This window comes from Toxotes jaculatrix, chromosome 21, assembly GCF_017976425.1.
Source record: "Toxotes jaculatrix isolate fToxJac2 chromosome 21, fToxJac2.pri, whole genome shotgun sequence".
Lineage (NCBI taxonomy): Eukaryota > Metazoa > Chordata > Actinopteri > Toxotidae > Toxotes > Toxotes jaculatrix.
In genome coordinates this window covers 7,042,479-7,067,907 of record NC_054414.1, presented here as the reverse complement: position 1 = coordinate 7,067,907, position 25,429 = coordinate 7,042,479, and the positions used below count along the sequence as shown (strand labels likewise).

The window sequence follows — 25,429 nt, the reverse complement described above, 5'->3', positions numbered from 1 at the left end:
AAGAGGACTTTTACACAATAGAAGAAGTGGCTAAATATGCAGTCTTCTTCATTCATTTCAATGAGACTGCATTGGTGCAGCAGGGGTCCCACTGCAAAAAAATCATAGGTGTGAGGTACTGGGAAAGCTACAGCACATTAAGTTACAAGTCCACTGTAAATACTCTAGATAGGTGTACAGCTGACATGAATAATACGCTCAGTCAAGTGTTAACATCATACAAAGTAGCTTAATCTTTCAGTTGCAAGATGCTGGTTTCATTTAAATTGTATTGTAACATGATATCTTAATCCTCTTGGAGATTGTTCACCTAGCATGGGGCATTTTTCTCTATTTATAGTCTTTGTACGGTTAAAGTGTTGAGTAATAGGCTATCCTCCAGGTTTCTTCATCCAGGTTCTCCATCTCTCTTTTCAGTCATGTGGAATCAAAGTGCTCTTCATATCAACAAATATTTAAGGGTAACTTGAAAACTTGGCTGTTGCAGTTGTTCAGGAGAATGTATCTTTGTCCTGTCCCTGATTAATGCATTGCTTGCTTGTTTGGTGAAAGGTTTAGGAAGGTTAATGCGCCATTCACTTTATTTCTTGACTGTTGAGCTTTGAGTTTGACATTGTGTTCTTTGTCTGTAATGATGGTATAATGGGTGCTAGAGTGTGCTAGCTAAAGTAACACCTCAACAAGGAAATTCAAGCTCAAAGGTTAGTTTTGGTTGAAAAGGTCAGAGGCACAAGCGATCAAGTAATGCAACAGCAAACTAGCTTGTATTCAATTCTGCATTTGGTTTATAACATCTGTGCATTTTTTTCTGCATGTGAAAAATGAGAAAAACATTTTGCCATACTAAAATTCTAATTCAGAAGTGTTAGGGTTAGAATACAGACCTGAAAAACTTATATTTAGTGCTGGCTGAGTGGGAGTCATGTTCAATTAATGCCATGTCACAAAAAGTACAGAAACTTAAATGAAAGAATTGTTTTGCTGTTTTTTTCCCTCTGAAATATGAAATCAGTGGCTTGACTTATAATTGAATCAATCCAGGTTTATTGTTTCCACCGGTGGCTGTTTTCTGTCTCACAGTCAGTTCTTCTAAAGGTCACTTATTATGATTTTCCTCAGACCTCTGTGAGCTTGACAAGATGGACGTCTGACTGTGCAAGATTACTTCTGACCAATATGAAAGATTTATCCCTTTCTGTATATCATTTTTTTCAACCACTCACAACACTACTTATTTGCAGTATATTGTAAAAGTGGCTGTAAATTGGCTTAAAGCTGAATCATTGCTACGTTGCATGAGTCACTGACAGGAGGAAACTGGGCATTTATTTATATGAAGTCATCATAGAGGACTACTTAAGGGTTTATTGGGGAAAGCATTGCATTTGGTCTGAAATGTATGCCACAGTTTGAACCTTATTTTTAACATTAAAGAAAAAGACATTTACGTGAATTCACACTGCAGGGCAATGGTGCAGGAATGTCAGGATTACACTAAGTGTGACTGCACTGATGAGACAGCATGTGGATGATGAGCTTATGACCACCAGGTAACAGACAGTGCAGTCAGCAACGCACAACGTGAGTGTGCACTACATAACACTGCAGAGGCAGAGTCATACAGCACCAAAACACTGAGTGATTTCAAAGCCGCACTGTCTCCCTCGTGGGAAGCCAGACATCCAGCATGGAGCCGAGAGGCAATCCTCCTGGGGCAGAACCGGTATCTGTGCTTTTGTCATGTCCCAGACAAGAAGATATTCTCCTCTGCTGCACACCAAAGTGTGTGTGTGTGTGAGGGGAGGGGGACAATACAGTCAACTCTGTCCCTTGATGTGTACTGTATAGTAGTGTGTGCGTACAAAAGAAAATGAAGAAAAAACATAAAGGGAGACAGAGACATCAAGAGAGAGCCAGAGCACATGTATGTAGGAGTGCTTCTATCTCATGCTTGGCCTGGCTCCATTGCTACTGGCTGTACAGTGTAATTTCACTGCTTGTTTGATTCGGCGCTGAAAATTGTAAGCAGCTGACTCATCTATTATTCCCTCTTTCTCCTCACTCTGCAAATGGATAAACCCTCTTCTTTCCTTCAGCTGCAAAACTGCCTCTCTGTCATTACTCAACCCTCTCCATCTCTCTCTTCCTCTCTCTTGTCATGGCAACAGTATTCTCTCGTGTAGTATTTGCTCTGCAGCACACGGCGAGTTCACATTGTCCCGCAGTCACCCGCGCCCACATATCAACAGGCAGGCCGGCTGTACTGTACTGAAAAAGTCATTGTTATGCAACCTATGTTATGTTGCCTGCTGCTCTGTCGGTCTGTCTGTTCATCTCTCTCCACTTATTCTTCACGTGTCTGCTTGCCTCTTCAGAGCTTGTTCTGGGTCACATCCTAACAGCTTTGTCAGGCATTGTCAAAAAAGCACACATGTTTTATTGAACGACTTGCTCTAGTTTAGTAAAAAGGCAATTTTATGAGTCATCTTTGGGTATAGCCGAGCAAGACATTTTGACATTGAATAGATGTTGACACAGAAGTCTGCACCTACGATGAAAACCTGTGTAAATAGAGCCTGACAATGAAAGATGAGACGTGCACAGTTGTCCAAAGCTGCTGTATGTTTTGTTCTGTAAAAATGGGAGCGACAGTAAATACCTTTGTGATATTAGTTGAGAACCGTCGAATGAAAGCCGTGCCCAGAAAAAAAAGGCTTCCTGAGACTAGAAAAATCATTCTCCTAAGCATTAAGTCTTCTGTATTTCTTCTGTAGCTGTAAGAGCTCTTGAATTGTCCAGATCATTCACCCTCATGTGACAGTGTACACACATCCTTCGCCATGAGTAGGAGTGTGTGGGGTCCTCTCTGTTTTTCTGCATATGCATATTTAGTCACACTGAAAATGGTAAGAAGGTTATGTGTGAGCCTGTTTGAGGCGGGAGTCGAGCGCTTCCTCTTTATTTGCCCTTCTGTCTGTTTACAGTACATAAGCACCACTTATGTCTTGACTTCATCCTTTCGGTCCGTATCGCTCTCCTGCAGCATGGAGGACAGCAAGGATCACATAGTGAGCAGAAGCCTAGTTATGTGACTGTTGAGCACACTGGAATTTCGCCAGGAGCCGGGTGTAAAATCCACTTTGTATGGAGGGTTGTAAGGTGAATGAGTTCATGGGGAGGCTTGAGCAAAGACGGTATGTTTGGAGCCTGAGGTGAACTGGTCAGACCTACGTGATTAGTGGTCATGAGGGAGAAAATTCATCAGATGTTTGTGATATATAAACAAGAAAGTTTACTAGCATGAGAGAGAGAGATGGAAAGCAAGACAAGAACAGATGTCCGAGGCTCCATGGGTCTTGCTACCTGCTGGTGCTGTCAGCAGAGGGTGGCAGTTTTGAAGTGTAAGGGCCAAAAAGCTCACAGACAGAAACTATTTGACACCGATGCTTACACCTTGAAAGAGTGCCAGCTTCATGAGAGTCAAGCAAACAGCTCACAGATTTTAGAGGTGCTTCAAAAGTCACTGAGTAGCCTTTAGATCAGTGATTCCCAACCAGGGCTACCTGCACCCCAGAGGCTGCATTTGCCAGAGGATATGACAGTTCAACTGCATGAGAATTTTAAACAAAATCCACTTTTATATAGGTAATAGTGTTAAAAAAAATATATCTTGTTTTGAGCACAGTGGGAGCTGCTGCTTTAGATTGCAGGACTCAGCTGTTTAGCAACACAATAGGTTTTAGAACTACAAAATGAGAACTTGCATGAACACTTGGGGGCAAATCTAGGCATGTGCAATTTGATAAGAAGCTCTTATTATTTTAAAGGCGTGTCACTGACACCAGCATTCATTTGTGCCTTAAGGACTTGGGCGTGTTTGGTCATGAATAATATATCTTGTATAGCTTAGCCGTAAGGCTGTGTATGGCATTGAGCATATGCAACACTGTCTGTCTGCTCCACAGCAATGTGTCAGGTTCTCAGTCTTATATATGGCCTTGTTTTCCAAACATTGTTCATCTCATTATCATCACCATATGCTGCTAACTTTGTCTTCGCTCATTAGCTCCTCAGTACACTCCCATTTAGGAGGAGATAGCGAGAGAGAGCTCGGAGGGGGGGCAAGACGGAGAGAGTGTGTCGTGAAATGCTCGAGAGATACAGAGAAATGTGTGCAGCCAACTCTGTTCCAAAACCAATCCCATATCTCTGAGTAATTCTCATGAGGGCTGACCATTAAACAGATAGGAATGTGATGCAGGGAAACCGTATTATTGAAAAGTCTGTCATGGGAAATGGCGGCAGGAAATGATAGCAGAAAGAATAGCTTATCTACCCTTAATTGTTCCTCCCTGAGCCTTTGAAAGCACAATGACTTCCGCTGCACCCTTTTATGATTACAGCCTTCCGTCATACCTTCCTCATTTTGAAGAGCTATCGATTTCTATTGTTCCTTTATTTTTTTTTTCTCTCCTATTCACAGTGGAGCATTTGCAGGAGGATTCAACAGCTATCTCCCTCTTGTATTGTCTTGTCACAGGACAATGAATTGACTTGGGTCTCACAGGACATTGTTAAAGCTAGTCACTGAATCGATAGCAAGATATCACTCTGGTATTTCTAAAGACCTGATAGCTGTTTAAACGAGAAATATCTCGCTCCAAGGGAGTTATGTTTTAAAGGTAAGCAATAAAGAAAAAAAGTACGGTATCAGTGTCATAAGAGTTCTGATAATAGCCATCACTGTCCCATGAGACACTTCTGAACATTAATTTCCCTCTAATGCATACTGTATACAACGATAGCTATCTTACAGATTTTTATCTGTATCCAAGCCTAAACTGTGGCAGATGGGGGCAGCCAGTTGTAACAGCATTGTAATGTGTCATTGCAACTGACTTCACACTCATATTTAAACAGAAAAGAATCTACAGTACACTGCACGACTGGATGGAAACAACTCACACGTGAAGGGCATCAGACCAAATGAAATGCAAAATAACACCTCCGGATAACAAGACCTGTTTATCAGATGCTTAAAACCATAAGTCCTCTGCACTGCTGAGTGCTGACAGATGTGTGGGAGAACACCAGGTAGAAAACAGAGTGTGCAAAAAAAAAAAGTTGTTTGGAAAGAAAGCTGCAAAGCACTGTCTAATAACTGCAATTTCACATCACCAAGAAATCAAGTCAACCAGAAATCAGCAGCACACTGATCTTGTTTCTCATTGTGCAAAGTGTAATAGCAGTATATGCTTTGATTAACACATCAGTGGCATGGCAGGCTAGGGGCATTAAGGTGTGCAATACTACTGTAACTTTAATGCTAAAATGATGACCTCAGAAGAAAATGCTCACAATGTAATGATTGATGGGAATGGGAATATTTGATCTAACTTTATTTCTTACCAGTTAACAGATACCTCAGCTCAGGGTAGTTGCCAATATCAATTCCCAACCCCAAACCAGTGCTCTCTTTTCCCCATATTTAAAATCTGTGCACCATATTGAGTGGAACTCATTGGGATTATTTTATGAAAGGTAACATGAGGCTTTGGTGCTGAAAGCTACAACTTAATAAATATAACTGATTGTTTGAACAACATTGACAAAGAGTCTGTATTTAATGTGGACCCATTGTCACACCTGGCCAAATCCCAATCCCATTAATAACGCTAGACTCTGACACAATATCAATCTGGCGTATCAGATCTATATTCGGTGGAAAAGCAAGACACATATGAGTGCATGGGTACATGTTTAGGGATGCAACTGCAGTCCCCTCTCATGATGGCTTTCATAAAAGTTATTCAAGTGGGTTCTGCGTAGTGAAGTATTAAGATTTTGAACTTCAGAAAAGGAGAAAAACAATTCAGTCATAAGAGGCCAAATTTAATCCTGAAAACAGACATATTTTGTTTCTCCTTACTAAATGCTTTTTCAGCCAGTAAGCATTTTTTCCTGTGACTCCCAAAAGACTTCAAAGAAATTGTCTCTCCTTGGTGTTTTAAAATGCCAGTATTCAGGTGTCTATCACATGATTGTATCTCATAAGTGCCTGGGGCAGTCATCTCCGGTGGCTGCAGACTGGGTGTTCCTCCCTGTGACAGAGCTCATCAGTCACCGGGCCACAGAGAGAGCGAGAGAGAGACAAGCAGACAGTGGAAACAGAGAAATAAATACCTGCTCCACTAAAGCACATGATTGACAAGGAGGAACCCTTATTCATCATGATGATGGAGCACCACTCAAGGAAACAGAGCATCCGTAATAACATCTGGGCCTATTGTTTTTTCTCAACGATCTTCTGTCTCTCTCACAGATAAATGTTCCATTTTAAGTCATGACCTGATTGTTTATGAAAAAGAGGCCAGTTTTAAAAGTTAGCGTCCTTCATGTTTGTCCCCTTTCTAACTTTGTCTTGCTTGTCCCTCTGAGTTTCTTTTTTCAAGTGCTCGTTTGTTGTGTTTCTGAGCGTCCTGATTGGCAGGATGCTACCACTGCAGTGCCACCTTCATTTACTGGGCCATACTGTTTCCCCCTCTTCCAGAGTTATGAGTCAGCAGTGGGACTGCCGCTCCATCAACTGAGGGCAACATACTGCTAGAGACAAAGAGACACAGACAGAGACAGACAGATAAGGGAGGGAGGCAGTGGGAGATGGTGATGATAATGATGTGTGTCTCCACGGGGGGCTGACACCTCTGACAACATGTCAGCGGTGCCGACCCAGATACAACAGCAGAGAGACAGGCAGGACACTGCTTTCCAGCGGTTGTTTATGAGGGCCTGTCAGGTAGTTATGGTATTTATGATGACAGAAGTAAAGGAAAACATATGTGATTTAAACTGAAGGAATGCGATATTACCCTGGAATTAACTTTGTAATTAGCAATAGTCCAATATACAGAATTGTACTCAGTATCCTTGAATTGGAATAGAATTAAAGGGAGCTCCATTGATTTTACACATTTCAGTTTAATTGTCACAAGGAGTTATACTCAGACTGTGGAAAAGTTGTATAATGTCTTCTGTGGCTCTGGAGGGAGTATAACCCTGACAACATCCTCAGGGTTATTTTTTAAACTAATACATTTTAACTGAAAGCCTTTGTTATGATGTGCAGGTGTGAATTTTGGAAAAAGTGGACATGAAAGACACTACCCAGATGGATTATGACAAATGTAGGATCCAGTATTTTTGGAGTTTGATCCATATTAAAAAAAAAATTAATATTTTCTCTGAAAAGTCCCGAAAACAACATCAATGAAGACCATGAGATGCAGTTGAACACTTCAAAAGCTAGTAAGTGGACATTTGAGCTTAGATTATTTTGTTAAAAATACATTTTACATTTTACATTTTCCTGTTAGCTGTGAAAACAGCTGGTATCTATTTTTAATAGAGGCTAAACTCTCATATCGTCCTCACCTTAATACTTAATCCAGCAGCCTCTGTTATAACACACGAGCCAGACTGAAGGCAGGATTCTGATAGCTGATAGTGTTTAATTAAGTGTAACCTCAGAATTTATTCTCCCTGCAGTTTCTGACCCACAGTCTGCTCCTCTGGCTCCGCTGAAAAGGAGCTTTATGTTTAAAAGCTTTAGTCTGCTGCACCTGGCCCTTGGGCTGAATCCCTGGCAGGTTTAAGTGTCGGAGCACAGCTGTGAGGGGCTTTTCTTGGCCTGGGAAGACAAGACAGGGCAGTAGGCAGATCTCTCCATGCTCATCCCTCTGCAGCCAGCAGCAGCAGGATGAGAAATGCACAACAATAATTGCTGAATTCAGATGGACCGCAGCGTTAAGTGCAAGCAGTAACAACTTAAGCCGCACGCAGTTCACGTGGCATCAGAACAATCTAATCAATCCTTGACTGCAATTAACAGGCTTTTGTTTGTTTGGTGAAGAAGGAGAGAAAGGGCTTCCAGGTGTGCATCTAGAGAGCTACAGTACAAATAACCCTTTGTTACATACTTTCTGGAGTTGGCTCGAGGCACAACAGCTCGATAGCATGATGCTTTATCATTATCTAGAGACGTAATTTGTTTATGAAATTTAGAAGTTTCCTCAACAACATTCTAATCATAATCAGTCCCTCTCTGTGTTTCTCTTTCATGTGCCCCCCTCCATCCCAAAAAAACACAAGACAACACATCAAAGATGAAGTAACTCAAAGCGAGATCGCAGAATAGCCTTGCATCCTGCACATCGCTCCATCTGTGAAGTACATAATCTGTCTCATGCCTCTCTCCTCCTTTAGCTAAAAGCACTGGTTTTGCCTTCTGTTTGCTCGCTGGGGGCAATCTGATGGCAGGTTTTTGCTTCACCGTGGCTGTGAAATGTTCTTTGACGTGTGTTTGTGTGTGCTCCTTACTGGGCTGTGAAAGCATAATTTGCTTAAAGTGATTGGATGCTTTACTGTTGTGGCATTAGTTTACTAGAGGGTGAAAGGCTACCGCAGGGCCAGATTGAGAGGGTTGGTGTTTGGAGTGATCTCTCTTCTCCCTCTGTCTCTGCCTGCCTCTGCGTTGCTGCCATATGCCTGTCTGATATCAGCACATGGTAGGCAACACACTCTTATCTGTGTGCCTGTTTATTTGTGTACCTGTTTATCTGTCTTCTCTTTCTCTCTGTGCCTCCTCCTCTCTCTCAATCCCCTGCTCTCTCAGTCCATCTGTTGTCAAAAGCATCCTGAGTATTTATCTGCCTGTCTCTCTCCCTTCTTGTCTAGCTGCAGCTCAAAGAGCAGGTCAGCACACTTGGACTGCACTCAGACACATATCCAGAGGGGCATCTGATACTTTTCTCCTGCTTTCCTCCAGCTCATGAAAGATATCAAATTTGGGGGGAGAGGAATATTATTTCAGGAAACTCGGAGAGGCCCCGAGGGATCTCCGCACTAAGAGGGACAGATTAGCCCGCGAGTGAATCCCACACTCCACCCGGGGTCCCGTCTATTCATCCACAAAGATGCCTCAGTGACGTTCTATTATTAGAGATATAAACTAAATACAGCACTTATTGATGGCCCACGCTGCAGGAATCGACTCGAGCAAGACATCCATACTCCCTCAGTGAGTTAGGGATGCAAGTGAAAAAGGAGAGGGGAGAGAAAAAGTAGGTTACTGAAGAAAGACCGGCTGCCTCGCTCCATTTGTAAGCAAGAGAACACAAGCACTGGCAGGGTGCAAAGTGTACAGTGTGTGAGTGTGCGTCATTGTGTACTGTGTAAAGTGTTCTGTGTGAATGTGCCTGTGTGTTGGGGTGTCTTTGTGAGAGAGTCACTGGCTGGAAAAATTGTATAAAGAACAACGGAAATGGTAGCATATAGTGATGAATGTGAGGAGATCTATTACATGAGTTTACATGCTATTCCACATTTTCTCTAATGATGTGGTGCACATGGGTGTTTGCACTGAAGAGCATTCATTTGTGCAACAGTTTAGAGCTTCTTTCCATGTCAGTACCTTCATTTTTCCATGGAGTTTTGCGTCATGTACATACTGTACTGTATGTCTGCTGAATGCTATTTGATTGCATTCATGTGATGGTCCGTGCAAGGCAGTGGTCCTGCAGAGTGGCAATGTAACTGTCGGCTCTTCTGCACCGCTCTGTGTCTTGGCAACAGGGAGTGTGAGGGAACCAGTGCGAGCAGACAAAGACACCTCCTTCTCCCTGACGAATGCTGCAGAGCGGGTGAGGTAGGCAGACAGGCAGGCAGGCGAGAGATGGATTCTGTACAACAGCATGGGGGTAAGAAATGGGTCATAAGGAAATCCCCATATGGACGACCCCCCCCTCCCACCACCTTATCCCGCTGGGCGCTGCCAGCAGCCCTCCAAAACTAACCCAGAGCCCTGAGCGAGAGGCACGGAGGGGACAAACAGTTGGCTACATTTCTCTTGAGCTGCCAGTTTATTTGGAACAATCTCTGCCTTGACACAGATTGTATGTTCTAACAAGTTATATGTCACGTGACTGCATGTGTGTGGAAGACCGGTGTTTCGTGCATCAGTTGGTGTTAGTCAGTGTAATCGAATCAGTAAGTGTAACTGAATGTTGGAAAGGGCAAATGAATAACCTTAGTGGTTTTGAATGTGGCATGATTGTTGGCTGTAGGCTTGCAATCATGGCTTGAGACAGATGTTTCCCTGATCTATTAAAGATGGTGAGAACTGCCAACCACAACCCAACAAAACCAGGAAAATTATTATGTATAGATATTATTTTGATAATTGACTCAATCATTTCTCATGCAAAAAATGTGATTCTGTAGTCCCAGCTTTAAATGAGAGTATTTTCTTAATCAATGTTGAAAATAATCGCTAGTTGCAGCCGTGGTTGCCAATGTAGTGGAAGGGTCCATTTTTACATGTTACAGTAAAATATTTGTACAACCATCTTCTATATTCCACGCACAGACAAAACACTCTCTCTGCTCTGCAAGGCCAAACGACGTGCAACGAACTACTAGAAATATGTACACTTAATCAATCAACCTCAGTGTAGCTCCAAAGCAACACTAGCAAACACTAGTCTTTGCATTAGGTCATGTATACAGCAGTAGTATCTGCAGACTGATGAGGGGTTTCCCATGGAAATGTATTTTTCTCCTGGTGGAAATGCCTCCTCAACTGCATTTAGACAAAAATGAGTCACAGATATCCCACACTGAAATAGAGACTAAGGAAATTCTTAGTCTGGAGTTCTCTACCTGAAACAGGCACCAAAAGGATAGAAGGACAGCACAGGCTTAGAAATACACACACATGTGCATGCATTCTTACCTTACATGAATATTGTATATTTCTCTCTGACATTATCTTCCACTTTATCTCTCACCTCTGTTTTTGTTTTATTATGCATGCAATCACACACATGCTCACACACACAAACACTTCTGCACCCACTGCCTCATACTCATGTCTTCCCAAATGAACTAAATCTAAACTGGTTAATTACGAGATTCATCGCTGTTAGCACCTGTTAGGTAATTAATGCCAATCACTGCCTTCTGGGGAGGAAAATTATCCTCCATAAAAACACGGTTAAGCTAGTATCACTCACTGTCTCTCCCTCTCCTCTCTTGTTTCCTGCTTCCTTCTTCCCTCCCCTGCTTATTACCTCCATCAACCTGTGTGGCCTGTGCCTGCTGTTAGCAATTCATCCCAGAAAATAAATAAGCGCAGCTATAAACAAATGTTGCAGCGATGGCCCCGCTCGTGGATGTAGCAGTCATGGAATTCCATCCACCACAGATGGGTAGACAGTGTAGGAGTGTGGATGTGGCGATGGAGAAGCCTGAGATGTCAGTTGGCAAACACGATAAGAAAACAGTAAATAATTTAGGACTGAGCTAATGCTGGGATGGTAAAGGTGGTTCTGGACAGAGTGGTGGCTGGCAAAGCAGGCTTGTGCTGCAGTTTCACAACTGTATTTTGATATTTAAACCGATAGTATTCTATAAAATTTTAAGACTTGTGTTGCAAATTTAATCAGAAGTCAACCACTTGGTATTAAAACATTTACTCCAGGCTTGCTGGCTGCAGCTAGTAGCAGCAATAACACGAGGCTATTCACAAAGTTCCGCATAGAATTAACACTGTAGGTACACAGTAGCCTCTTATGCTGCACCATAGGGTTTGTCACTCATGACAAACTGTGTCAAAACAGGATTTAATCAGTATTATTGATCAGCCACACAGCATCATGAAAAGACACTCTGTGCACCTGTTTAGAATTTTATGGACAATTCTACAAAATGACAATGTGACACAATTTCCATCCAAAGCCATCAGTCTGTTCCTCACTCAGCTGTCACCAATTCCCAGTTGCCCTTTATTGCTGCAGTTTCCGTGTAAAACCGTCTACAGACTTCATAAAATCCAGAGCCCTGGACCAGATCACTGGAATCTCTCGTATTACAACCCCACACACAGAAATCCAAAGTCTGACAGGCCTACCATTTAGTTTAGTTTATTAGTTTATTTAACAGGGACCGTGCACAATACAACCATAACACCAGCTGTATAGCTAATTTACACCTTCGGTCCCAGGGCAGGAATAGTTGTTAAGCTATGATTCAACAATCACTGTTAGTAGGCAAGGCTTAACAAAAGGTAAATTGTTTACAGTAGTCACATGAAGGTACCACAACTGATATGACAAACACATACTGTAATGATATATAATGACATGATAAAAAAATATAATTAATGATTCAAAAACCTTATTTGTTGTTAATAACTAATCAAGCTTTTCATATTATGAACAACTTCCTAATCAAGCAGCGCTCCTGAGAGATTTGGCTTAACTTAACCAACACATTACAAAGAAAATGTAGCTTGTTTTCACACACGCAAAAGAACATGGAATAGTGTTAGATGCATTATAAGTTAGCAAGGCACCAGGAGATATTGTGGATCAGGGGAGGCAGTTCATAACTAAATGTAATCTTTTGTGCAGGCAAAGCTGTGTGGAATGAATTATACATCATTGGTGGCTTTTAACTGTTGATCTTAGATCGACACAGAGCCTGGCGAAACAATGTACACAATCAGAAAGGAGGAGAAGATGAGAAAGAGAGAAAGAAGTATGGGATGGGCGGAGAGGAAGTGGCTGGCGGTGGGGGATGTATTGAGAGTGGAGATTAAAATCAATACAAACATACGGCTGGACTAAATAACTCAAGTACAGCAAGGTGAAATTCAGTGTGATGCTGAAATAACATGATGAGCAGACAGGCAGATAAGTGAACTGTTTGCACTCAAAGCAGTGCGTGCAAAATCTTACATTTAGGCTTATCGACTGTACAAAAGCACACACACATTCATATATGCACATACATAGGGACTTGAGGTACAAAGTTGAATAATTCTTTAAATGGCTTCTCCGTTTAAAGAATTAACTTGAATCAAGTTCTGACCTTTCAAAATCCCAGAGAAATTAAAAATAGATTAAAAAAAAAAAAAGATAAAAAAGCATCAAGCAGCCACAAACCTTGAATATTTAATTATTAGCCGTGTGCATTAAAACAACTTGGTCTCTCAGATGTATAAAACACTATCACAGCTGCAGTGAATTCTTCAGATACCATTTTAATTTAATGGTAGACATTTAGAGACCTGAAGGATTTGCATTGTGCTTACCAAAGTAATTGCTCAGATGAAGGAACACAGCAACATTTCCATAAAGTCTGTTGGGCAATAAACTCAAATGGCAGCAGGCATGTTGTACCTACCTAAACCACTTTATATGGAAGTAAAACATAGAGTGAGCACACCCAAAATATTGGTAATAATCTCTCATTGCACTGGAGAATGGTGAGCGCACAGTTAAGGCAAACACAGGAGGTCAAAGTTTAATTGTAGGAGGGATGTATACATCATGAGCACACTCGAAAAGTGTTGGAAGTTTGTTTTTTTTTAATGTGTACTTTTTTTTAGTAAACAAATCATTGTGCATGTGATGGGTATTTACATTGGGCAGTATGGGTAATAATTTTACCCTTCAACTTCTCTTCCAAAGAAAATTAGTCTCCCTGGATATTTGTTTAAATCCAGTCTGAGCACGTGACTGCTCATGTTTCCCAGATTTCAGCTGTTCATTTGGTTTGTATAATGTAATTATTACCATCACGAATGATGACCAAAGCTATGCAAATAAGATCTAGGTAGTAATAAATCCTAAAAATAAGCTGGCAGAAATGATAATTCGGTGTGTGAGAGAAAACAAATTCAGAATTGCTGACAAGCATTTTTGTACTAATTAGCCCAAATTCATACAATCATGCAGTATGCACACTCACTCCCTGTGCCTTTGTTGAATTCTCTACCTACCTATCTACTGACTTCTCATTGTCTACCAGCTAAAATAAGAAATCAATGTCTCATCTTCTTCCCATACCATGCAAGACTGATGCACCTGCCACATTCACATCAATGCTGTTTGTTCACACGTGACATGTAACAAACTCGCAGATGCAACCGCAAATGTGGACTTTGTACTCAGAGGAGCTTTTGACCAATTCAGGACTAAATGAATGTCAAATCGCCGAAGCCACATTGCCACAACAGAAGCATGTTGCCATTGTGTGCATGAAGGTGAAACGCAACAGGGAGCTTTGTCTGAATCCTATCTGCTCTGTGCCTTCCCACTTTCATATCAGGAGAGCCCTGAAAGATCGATGGTCTCGGTATAGATTTCCTCACTCCAGCTTTCTTCAAACACACTCAGCCTCCCCTCTGTCGGCTCCATTCTTCTTTCTGTTTCACAATCTTTCTTTTCTCATCTCCCGTCCTCCACTTGCACTCTGGCCATCTCATTTTTGCCCCCTCACTTTATTTCTCTCTCTCTCTGTCTCTATCTTTCAGACTTGGCATGTACAACTATTCTCTGTATATCAGAATCGGAGGGGAGGTGGGGGAGGCAGTTTCAGATCCCCTCTGCTTCCATTTCCCAAGATTCCTGAGGGGGGACTGATTCAATCGCTGCCTGCTGGTGAGGTTGACAGTGACATCTAAAGGTACCTCTCCCTCTGGATGTCTGTCTCTTATGCTTCTCTCGAATTCCGATTCTTTTGCTCACTGCCAGCAATTGCCATCTCTCTACTGTGGAAAAAGTACCTTTCTTGTGTGATCGAAGATGGTTACCCTATGTTCTAAGATGTACAGAGTTGTATGATTATAGGTTGTGTGGTAGACACTCGAGGGAAGTATTAAATCTCCATGCAGGAGTTCTACTCACGATAATAGAGCTAAATAAAAGTTGAATGCGTCATCACAGGCACAGTACTGTATATTATACATTACTGGGCAGCCACCTAAATTAATGTGCTCTCTGATTTTCCAATAAGGTAAGGGCCGCTGGGATTACGAAGCTCATTAAGTTGCTTTGTGTGCAGACACAGTGCCATGCTGCTGACTGTGATCTGATGAGAAGATACTGAAATGGTGCATTTGCATATATGAATGAGGCAAAACATGGTGCTCAGTGAAAGGGCAGCAAAACAATCCAGATTTCCATATTGAATCAACAGGTTCACTTCACTTGTGGCAAGAAAGGATCTAAACCATCAGCTTTGAAATTGATGATGCACATAAATATTATTTATTTATGTGGAAGGATTAATGGCATGCATGGAATTTTCAACATGCTTGAATTTCTATAGTGACTTATAAACCTATAAGGCTCACTAATTAACATTTTATGTCTCATTTTTTTGAATTAGTACAAAAACCGAAACGTAAAACTGGCTGGAAGCGATGACTTCCCTAAATCTTGTCATTGTCATGAGATTTCCAGGCAACCAGTGGCTGTTTCCCCATGTTTCCAGTCTTTCTGCTAAGATAATATAGCTGGCTGCCGGCTGTAGTTTTATATATAACATCAGACATCAGAGTGGTATCAGTTCTCTCATTTAACTCTTGGCAAGAAAGCAAATAAGCATATTTTGTAACATGTCAAACTATTCCTTTAATGCTGTGAAACTGGGTCACCATTGCAATCCATTGTAACTGTTGTTAATTTAAGCTATCTCTTCAGCTGTTTTCTTTCCTTTTCCCACAGAGAAAGCTCCATAACCATATTCTCTGAACCACATTTCACACTATGTGCAAGTGTTTCTAGTGGATCTGCCTTTTAAAAGGTTTGGGAGCAAGAATAGTGGAAAGTCTTACTGATAAAGTTAAGTATTCTTTTGGTGTGCTCTCCTTGAGTCTCTTCTTTGACACTGAGGTGATTCTGGCTGTGTGATGATTTCACTAACGGTGTCAGGTTTTGTGTGGATGAAATAAATAAAGACAACACTTGACCTTTCCCCAAAGAAAAGCTCCTGAAACAAACAAAAAAAAAAGTTTGATCTCAGGGTCTGAATCCTCTAAGGAAGGAGATTTGTTGTTCAGTTGTAGACTCCACTCATTCCCAGTCTCACAACACAGAGTCTATACAATGCAACAATGTGAACATATTTTTCAGTGCCTTCTAAGCCTGTTACATACATATAGTGCAAATGGCTGCACACACACACAGACACATTTCTGAAACTCTGGGGAAAATGGAGAGAATCTCATCTAGAAACTGCAACAAAAACAACACCAGGAGTAGAGAGAAGAGCAGATTCTGTGACCAACTACAGCCATAAGAGACTAGAAATGCTATGAGAAAAGCCAAGGAGAGCTGAGAGCAGGGCGATTGCTGCAATCAGAGGGGTGGAAAACAAAACTCCTTCTCTGTTTTTGTGAGGCGTTCCAGGCTGGTAATTTGCAGGCAGGCATACAGGCACAAGATCTGTCGGAGTGAGAGCCCAGCATCGTGACGCATTTCGCCCCAGCCACATGTCCCCTATCCATGGGCCAGCGCCCAGCAGGATGGGGGGTGGTGGGAGCGGGGGCTGTAAGCCTGTCCACGAGTTTGTGTGTTTCAGTGTTTGCATGTGTCCATATGTATGCATGAGGATGGGAGGGTGAGTGGTGGGGAAGGCTGCCAATGTGCCCCTGCCTCCTCAGGGCAGGGTGGTGAGCGAGCCAGGCCATACTGAAGCCCGCAGGCAAGAGAGAGAGAAAGAGGTGGAGCTCTCTCAAGACCGCCACCCTGGGTTTGGTGATGGGTGTGTATGTGTGGGGAGGGATGGCATGGATGGTGCATGGGGAAGGTGGGGTTTCACAATTGTGCTCCCAGCATGAGCTTTCCCTGCCTGTGACTTAGCATCGCTGGTGGCATCAGTCAGCTAGCCAAGCAAATCTGCTACCTGCCCTCGAGCCGTGTGTGAAACACAAGCCTGGAATGGAATATATGTGTGTATATGGAGACCGTACACGTGTGGGCGCTTTTTGGTGTCCATATGCATAATATGTGCATAAGGAAGAGAAAAAGAAAAAAGAGCCTTCAGCACTTTTGGGACATGGGAAATGATCTGTTGCGTTGGCCTGTTCATCCAAAACAGACTGTTCTCTTCCAAAGCCAAGACTTTCAAAACGCTCACACATGGAGGAGTGAGTGGCCAGTGCACAGCTTAGCTCCTATAATGCTGTGAGTGCGATAAGATGTACTCCAGTGGTTCTCAGTCTTTTGTGTTTTTTCAGATATGCCCTTACAGCCCAGATAGAGGAACTCAAGTACCGCTGCACTGACACAACCAGTAATAGAGATTTTAAACTGGGTGTCATTTAACACTATACAAACACTATCGTTACAGTACTTTTTACACAGTTGAACTGTCAGTGTTCGGGTTGGTTTGGTCAAGTCTGAAAGCTTGTACTACAGGTGGCAGGAACTACACATTTCAGCTGTTTTCCATTACTTCTCTGCTTGCTAGCTAGTTTTCAAGAATTCTCTATCACAGCCTGTGGTCATCAGGTGCCAACTTTGGCACACCTGAGGACAATTTAGAGTGGCCAGTTAACCTAATCTGCATATCTCTGGACTGTGGGAGGAAGCCAAAACCCATGCAACCACGGGCAGAACATGCAATCTCCACATAAAAAAACCCTGGCCCAGATTCAAACCAGAACCTTCTAAAACCTTCTTGCTGTTAGGCGACAGTGCTAACCACTGCACCACCATGCTGCCCTGATTCCAATTTTACTTTTTTTTTTTTTTGGGTCAAATTAGTTGTACTACTCCATAGTCTTCCCATGTACCCCCTGGCAACTGCAGAAGTGCCCCCTGCAATACAAGTCCCAAGGTTGGTTATCACTGATGTACTCCATGAGAGGAGAGCTTCCACTGTGAATACTAATAGAACACAGCTGGAACACTGTTGGCGAGTGGCAGGAATATATATATACTATTATTGTCGGCCGCATAGAAGATTAGAGTTCTGTTTCCCCATTAGAAATAGTATAAAAAGGAAAACTGTGTGACAATAGCTGCAGATTACTGGGGATTTCACACAGCGTAACACAGCTACATGTTAGGGGGCATAAATAGACTTATAATGCCACTATGTGATTGCTTCACTCTATGTCTTACAGTGAGCTTGTTATTGTTAAAAGGATCATAGCTGCTTCCTGAACAGCTCCTCCACTGCAATGAGAAATCTAAGGATGCATGCACTGAGCCAAATACCTCTTGAAATTTAAACACAGCCTGAATTACAAAAAAAAAAAAAAAGAATATCTTGAAAACTGTTTACAGTTATGTTTTTATTAATAATTACATTTTTGTGTGAGTTCAAAAGACAGAAAATAATTCTAATATTTGCAAAAGGCTTGACTCATTAATTTGAATAGTCGATTAAGAAGAGTCAGTGTAGCAGTTAATTAGAAACCAGTGGTGATAACCACCTGTTCAAACATACAGATGGGAGGTCTGTGTGCTTATCCCATGACTGCCTGCGAGTGCTGTATCATTACAGATAGTCAAATGTAAATGAGACTGAAATGGATGAAGATAGATGGCTGTAATATTGCTCTTTGCACTCAGGATTTAACTGAAGCGCACCACAAGTTTTGCAGCTGACATATGCTTGCATGAGCTTACACAGGCGTATATGTTGAGCTTGTGAGTGAACGTAGACTTGGACACTTGCAAACACACACACACACACACACACACACACACACACGCAGACACACACACAGACATAATTACCTGTCAAATGCAAGATGTGGCTTCCTGGGAGTAAATGAACTGATTAATATTCGAGAGGAGGGTGGGGGTTGTCGAGAAGGGGGGGTCGGCTGATTAGAAGTTAAGATATTCACCATCCCTATTGCTTCTTTTATTACAACACCTCAGTGACAAGATGGGAAATTACGAACTGCAAGATGCAAAACACTAAGGACAGAAAAGGATGGGTGGCATGCATTACACCACTCTCTCTCTCTGCCCTTTAAAATACTGTTTGATGTGTTTAACTGTCCACAGAGTGAGCACTTGTTCCAGTTTACATTATCTTTCCACAGTGAAGCCGATGTTCAATAACAGAACCATGGCACAGCTCATGTCACATGCTGCTTTGTTAAGATTTCAGAAAGTAATCTAAAAAAACATTTATTTCTCAAGTTTTTCTATTTCTCTTTCCTCATTTTCCAAAATCTTTTTTGCCTCTTTTCTCCTGCTTGTCCTCAGTCCCAGTCTCCATCCCTCCTGAGGCTGTGTTGACACCTCCCTGGCCCAGGCCTCCCTATGTGCCTAAACTGAGTGAATGTCTGTCGTTGTTCGGTGCTTTCCGGCTGTGCGGCCCCAGAGCTCTAATAAACAGGAATCTAATGGTGTCCTTGGGCTGCCGAGGGGCCTCACATTAAGATAATTAGGCGGAGAGAAGGTGCAGGAATGAGGCCCTGGAGAGGAGGAGGAGTCGCGGCTGATGTTTCTCAGAATCTGGGCCTGTAACTTACTGTTTCTTTGCCTTGTTGCTTGTTGTAGCCTCATTTACTGCTTTGCTTTACTCTCATGGTAAAAACAATGCAAGTGCTTGTGTGGCACTGAATAACTGCGCCAAGATGTTGTAGAAAATGTGGGAAAGTGATGGCATTTGTTAGGAGTGATGGGGTATTTAGAGCAAGTGAATAGCCTCAAATGCAAGATGTGGAGAGGAGACAGCAAGAACAAAAGGTGATTTGTGCAGACAGTTCTTCTCTGTGTTGCCAAAGTTACAACACAGAGAAGAATTTGATTGATTTCACTTTTTGATTTCTGCATTTGTTTGCTTCTTGCCCAAATTTGAATTTTCTGGTTAAAAACACCTGTGTGGTGGCATGTGGTACAGCCAAATCCAGGATGATATAGCAGATATTACATTTTTGTGTTTGAGTTTCTTAAGTTACTGGAGTATCTGTGTCGCTGTATCTGTGTGTGACAAGCTTTGTTTTCTTGTAAACAGGCAGTGTGAATGCAAGCATGTCAATTTTTTAAAAAATGGAATGAGAGAACATTTTCCTCAATAGTTTGGATCAAAGAAAAACTAGCTGTAGATATAGTGGAAGCTTTTCTGTCACTCCAACGGTTTATGAGCCTGAAAGACAAACTCGGGGACGGAACTTCAACTCCACCTGCTTTTCTTGTTTGAACACGAGGACAGAAGCTGAGCTTCAAACGGAGCGGGAGCTGGAGTGACGCCTCGCAGATAACTACCTCCAGCTCTGTCATTTTCTCTTTCACAGCCTCTCTTTGCTTGTTTCTGTGGCCTGCGCCGCTGCGTGTTGGTTCACTAGCTGAAGCTCCTCTTTCCACTCTTGACACTCTGCAATCAGAGGTGACACACTGAAGGCTCAGATGACAGCTGGGAAGACAAGGTCACACAGTCACCTACTTTTAACGAAGGATATGCACAGCTCCTTTTGACAGGCCTGCGCTGTGCACAAATACATGCTTCCATACTGTGCACACGCATACGCCCCTCACACACACAGATTTGTACACACATACACAGTCACAAGGCAGAGCTGGAATATTTTGCAGACAGCGCCTTTTCTCGTGCCTGTGCAATCTCAGAAGCAATTACCTATTAAAATTTCATCCTTCCCATCTCAGAATGTTTAGGAAAAGATTATAACTGCTGGGGAGGTAATTAAGCCTGCAAATGGTGAATTGAGTTGTGAATACAGAGTACTGTGTATATGTGTGAATGTGTTCTCGTAGCTGTGTGTGTTTTGTCTTAATAAAACTAATAGTGCTGCCCACCTAAAGCTCTTTAGTGTGATAGCCCAAATGACAATTAAATATTACTAAACAATATACGTCTGGAGGAAGTGTTCAATGTAATAATTCACAAGCGTAACCACTTTTTTTTCCAATTAGATTTCACATCTGGCTTCTTCATTAGATTATACAGTAATTGTTGCAACAGCGAGATAAGCTGCAGCTTTGTCAATTTGACTTAAATACTCAGGTCTTCTAGTTTCTAGTATTCAAAACTATGTCTGAATTAAATGGCTCAAGATGTTTTCAGACTTTTCCATGGCAAAGCAAACAAGAGAGAACCAATTTAAAACACAAATGCAAAGCCCCGTTCTTCAGTGCTTAAAAATGGGGTTGCTGCCATCGGTCTAGATGTTTGCTTTATTTGTACCGTTCACTCTCCCTCCCTGATCTCACTTTTTCCCCTCTTCCTTCATTCATCCCGTCTTTGTCTCTTCAGCTCTTTGATGCTGAAAGTGAAGAGACCTGGGAGTTTCAGCCTTTTAAGGATTCAAACGAAGTCTCTGGGTTTTGAGATGACATGAAAGTCTGAGAGCCGGCCCAGTTGGGGAATTGGTGGGCTGGCTGGTTCTGGTTCACAAAGCAACCAAAGTGTCCATTTTTAATATGCAGCAGGTTGCGGGGGTGCCTGCTGGGTTCCCATGGGGCCCCCAGCATAACAAACACAAACCTCAGGCTTTTGTATTACTAATTGATACTGTGCATCTCTCACTTGCATGGCACATGCGATAACAATTATGACTTATCAAGACACGGCAAAGCACACACTGGGCACAGCGGCTTCACTTGCTGGTCTATACCTCTGTTGGCAGATGCACTCAGGGGATACCATATAAATGATACAGCAGTGCTGGTCATCAGTGATTCCTTTACAGACAAATAGCATTCTGTGACTGACAGTCGTATGAGGCCCAAAGGAATTTTCTCCTATATAAGCAGCACAGACCTGCCAGACCAGATTCATTGATGCCAGTAATAGGGCAATCTGGCCATAAGCTATAATCAATATGTGGTTTGCACTAAAAATAGATTTTCTAGCACAATCCTGCTCTATATCTGAACAAACTCCCTCCGTGCACACCGTGTGCACATGCACACGGCCCTTTTAACCCAAACACTTATCTTTACATTGCAATTACCGCTCTCTTCATTCTTCTTCTGTCTTTCCCTCATCCGTCCTTCGCATTCAGAGTGACATGCTTAATGAAAAATCATCTCGCCATTTTCAGTGAATTTATCTTCTGTTAATCACTTAAAACAAGAATAACATGTCCATATCCAGCAAATCCATATCTAATTCCTCTCCTCTCCTGCAACCCCCTCCCCGTGCCCCCGTGATAAATCGCCTTCCCTCTCCGACTGAGGGGACCCATAAACCAATCAGGTGGCTGTCGGGGAGGATCCCGCCAGATCATAGAGGTTAATAACATTCCGCATGATTACCCACAAGCCAAAGGATTAGGGGGTTCAGGGGAGCAGGTTCCACATTGCAAAGAATAATCGCTATTTCACAGCAGTGTCCTATTGGCCACTCAGGTGATAGGCCACCCCGCTATCTCATCTCTCCCACAGAGAGGAGAGAAAAAAGGCTTGTGTGAAAACCAGCTCTTACTCCAAATGTTATGTATCTCTTTTCCTGCTAGAACTTTTTTTTTGAGACTTAGAACCCCCCTTTCTCTCAAACCACTTTAATGAATGCAACCTTTCTTTCCCCCTTATCCATGAGATGTGCTCTCATCATGATGGTGATGGTGTCTGTGGGCGTAGTGCTTCACGCTGAGTAGGGTTATGTCACCTTGTTGTTAGCCAGGGGAGCTGTTGTAGGATTACATATTTATCTCATTCTCACAAATAGAAGTGGTTACTCAGCCCCCCCAATGCTTCCTTACATGTACACTTCCTCACTTAACAGAGCTTCCCAGAATTTCTAGCCAGATCTGTGTCATTGGTTTCCAAGCATAAACTGTGAACTGGAGAAAGATTTAGAGATTTGGGGATGTTGCCGGTGCTATAAACTAATCAGGAATCATAGTAGTAGTAAAAAAAAATGTGAATTTGGTCAGAATTCTTGATGCCAGTTTAATTGCTTTGGAAAATTGCAAAATAATCTCATCCAACTGGTAAATCTTCTCATTTTTCATAAAAACTGAACTTAAAAACTCAAACCCAAATTAAATGACATGGTGAGATTGTTTTGGGTTTTTTTTTTTCATGCACCAACGTGATGAAATGCACTCAAAAAAAAGCCAACATGCAGTCTTTTTGATGTAGGAGGATTTCATCTGCTGTCAGATGGAATTGAAAAAGGTGCCATTCATGTACAGCTTGATAGTAACACAAGAAACGAGGGAAAAACAGTCTTCTAACACGACAAAAGTGAGTACAATCTCTCTGCGTCTCAAACACATCGTCTATGGTGAAATTCATCTTAGATCTTCTTTTTGTTTTTGCACTAGAAGTAGACGGACTGGAGATGCAACTTTGAGGGAATCTGAAGGCTGCGTACTGACTGTTTCCGTGAGTATGATGTCTGTGCATGCACTGTATGTACTGGTCTGTACATATTTGAGTGTGTGTGTGTGTTTGTGTGCATTCATCTGTTTGATCTTTGGTGTTAAAAACACAAAGAAGCTTGGTACTGTAGCAACCCACGGGACGCAACAGAAATAGATGGCATTCATACGCTCTGCATTCTACCCCCCACCACCAACACCACCACCCTGCAAACTCCCAACAACCCCCCCGCACCCCCCTCAAGATCCCCCTGCACACACACAGACACACACACTACCACCACTTCCTCACCGAGTCACACACACTCCCACTTCCCTCTTTCTCTCTCATTATATCATGTGGGCACGAACCAAAATAAAACATTGAATAACGGTTGGATTTGAAAAGCAGCAGAAAAGGCAGGCAGATATTCTCTTTCTAGCGCGTTATGAAATGGATGAATATCTGGCCTGTGTGAGATAAAACAAAAACCCAACGCTGTCATTTGAAAGAAAATAGGAAAAAGCCTGCAGGGATGTGTGTGCTCTCCCTCTGCACATACTCTGTCTTTGAGGATTTTCTGACCACGCACCATCAGCCAGATATGAGTTTGGTGAGTCCAGCTGAGATGACTGATTTAATCCCAATCTCTCACACGCTTACATCACTCCAAATGCCTTCATAATGGCCTCTGATACAAACCTGGACATATTCAACTCACTTTAAACAAGCAGCTTTTTGCTGACACACACCCCACCCACACTTCCGTATGCTGCTCTAAGTTATACACACAGTTCACAACAGCCAGTAATGAGCTGTCCAAAACTCCCAGAACATTTTAAACAAAAATAACAATAAAAATGAAAAATAAAATAAACTTACGGAGGTTTGTGGCCCTGGAAACATAGTGCTGCGAATGCATCCCTAGGGCCTCCTCCCCCCGATACTGCTCACCTGGACACCCGCCCTGCAGCACACTGGCGACGGCCCTGTTAGACAGACAGAGAGAAGAAGAGAGGAGAGGAGAGAGAGACAGAGAGGCGGTGATGGATGAGGGGTGCAGACATGAGGAATTGTGCATAACATGGTTAATTTAATTATTCAGTTGGGCTGCACTGCTGCACAGCATCTTTTCATGAAACTGTGAGGTGTAGCTGTGTGTAAAAAATGTGGTTCCCTGATGAATGGAAAGGATTTGGTTTCATTTGTCCTGCTTTTTTTTGTTTGTTTGTTGTTGTTTTTTTTGCAGCAGTCATTGCACATAACACTCTTGACTATTACACTACACTATGAAGGTGTATATAAAAGCATTTTTCACTGATCTCAAAGCAGACGTACACAATGGAGCGCAATGCCGCCTTACTCTAGTGAAAGAAACCGCCCCCGCTTGATGAGAGTGGCTCACGTAATGTTATATCACAATGGATAGATAGACTGGAGTGAAGAAAGCATGCAGTATCCACTCCTGTCCATAAAGAGTCTCAACATAGAAAATGACATAAGTTGTTCTGGTAGCCCAGAAACCTCAGTCTGGGTGTGAAATATAATATGCCCAATGCATTTAAAGCAAGTTGGAGCTTTATGATGTTATATTATCACAAGTTTCTTTGTTGTTATTATATACTTATATAGATATTCACAGAGGCAGATGAGGAAAAGAAAGACACGTTGCGCGCTCCAGACCACTGCGTGCGTAGGCTACTACTGCTAGTCTCTTTGTAAACAAGCGCACTGAGAGAAGAAGAGAGGGGGAGAGAAAGAGAGGGAGAGACTTACCTGGACATATTTTCTCTCTGGGGCCGGTGCGCCTTTTCCAGCCCCAGTTTGGTGAAAATCCCCACAAGAGCCATGATGGCCACTACTCCACATATGATGTAAACAATTAAGTTCGTCTTGTCTTTGGTGCTGTCGTGCATCTTGTTCATTTTGTTGTAGGGAGTCTGTCCGGTCTTCATCCACACCGGAGTGTCATAATTTTTACAGGTGCTCTGGTCCAGCCGCGAGTGCTTGTAGGAGCAACAGAAGCGGAAGCCACAGGTGCCGCAGCAGTACAGATAATTGCCCGTTTTGCAGATGAACGGCGGGTCCCACTGGCCCATCACGTCGTAGTAACCCCGACACTTGTCCTCCGTGTGCGGGGTCTCCTCGGACACGCTCTCCTCCTCCCTGGAGCCGTTGGAGGTGGCGATCATTACGAATCCTCCGAGCAGTCCTGGCTCCCCGTCAGCCTTGCACACCAGAGCCATAAGTTTGAGCAACAAGAAGCCGAGGAGAAAGTATTTCCCTCTCAT

At 42.5% G+C, this 25,429-nt stretch overlaps 1 protein-coding gene across 1 annotated transcript in view; it reads right to left on the bottom strand.

Moving 5' to 3' along the window:
* shisa9a (shisa family member 9a) overlaps positions 1-25,429 on the bottom strand; it is a 40,415-nt gene extending 14,986 nt beyond the window's left edge. Inside the window, exons 1-2 of the mRNA XM_041029221.1 lie at positions 24,915-25,429; positions 24,021-24,127 (exon numbers count right to left, since the gene is read on the bottom strand). Coding sequence (XP_040885155.1) covers positions 24,021-24,127; positions 24,915-25,429 — 622 coding nt within the window. The remainder of the gene's footprint in view (positions 1-24,020; positions 24,128-24,914) is intronic.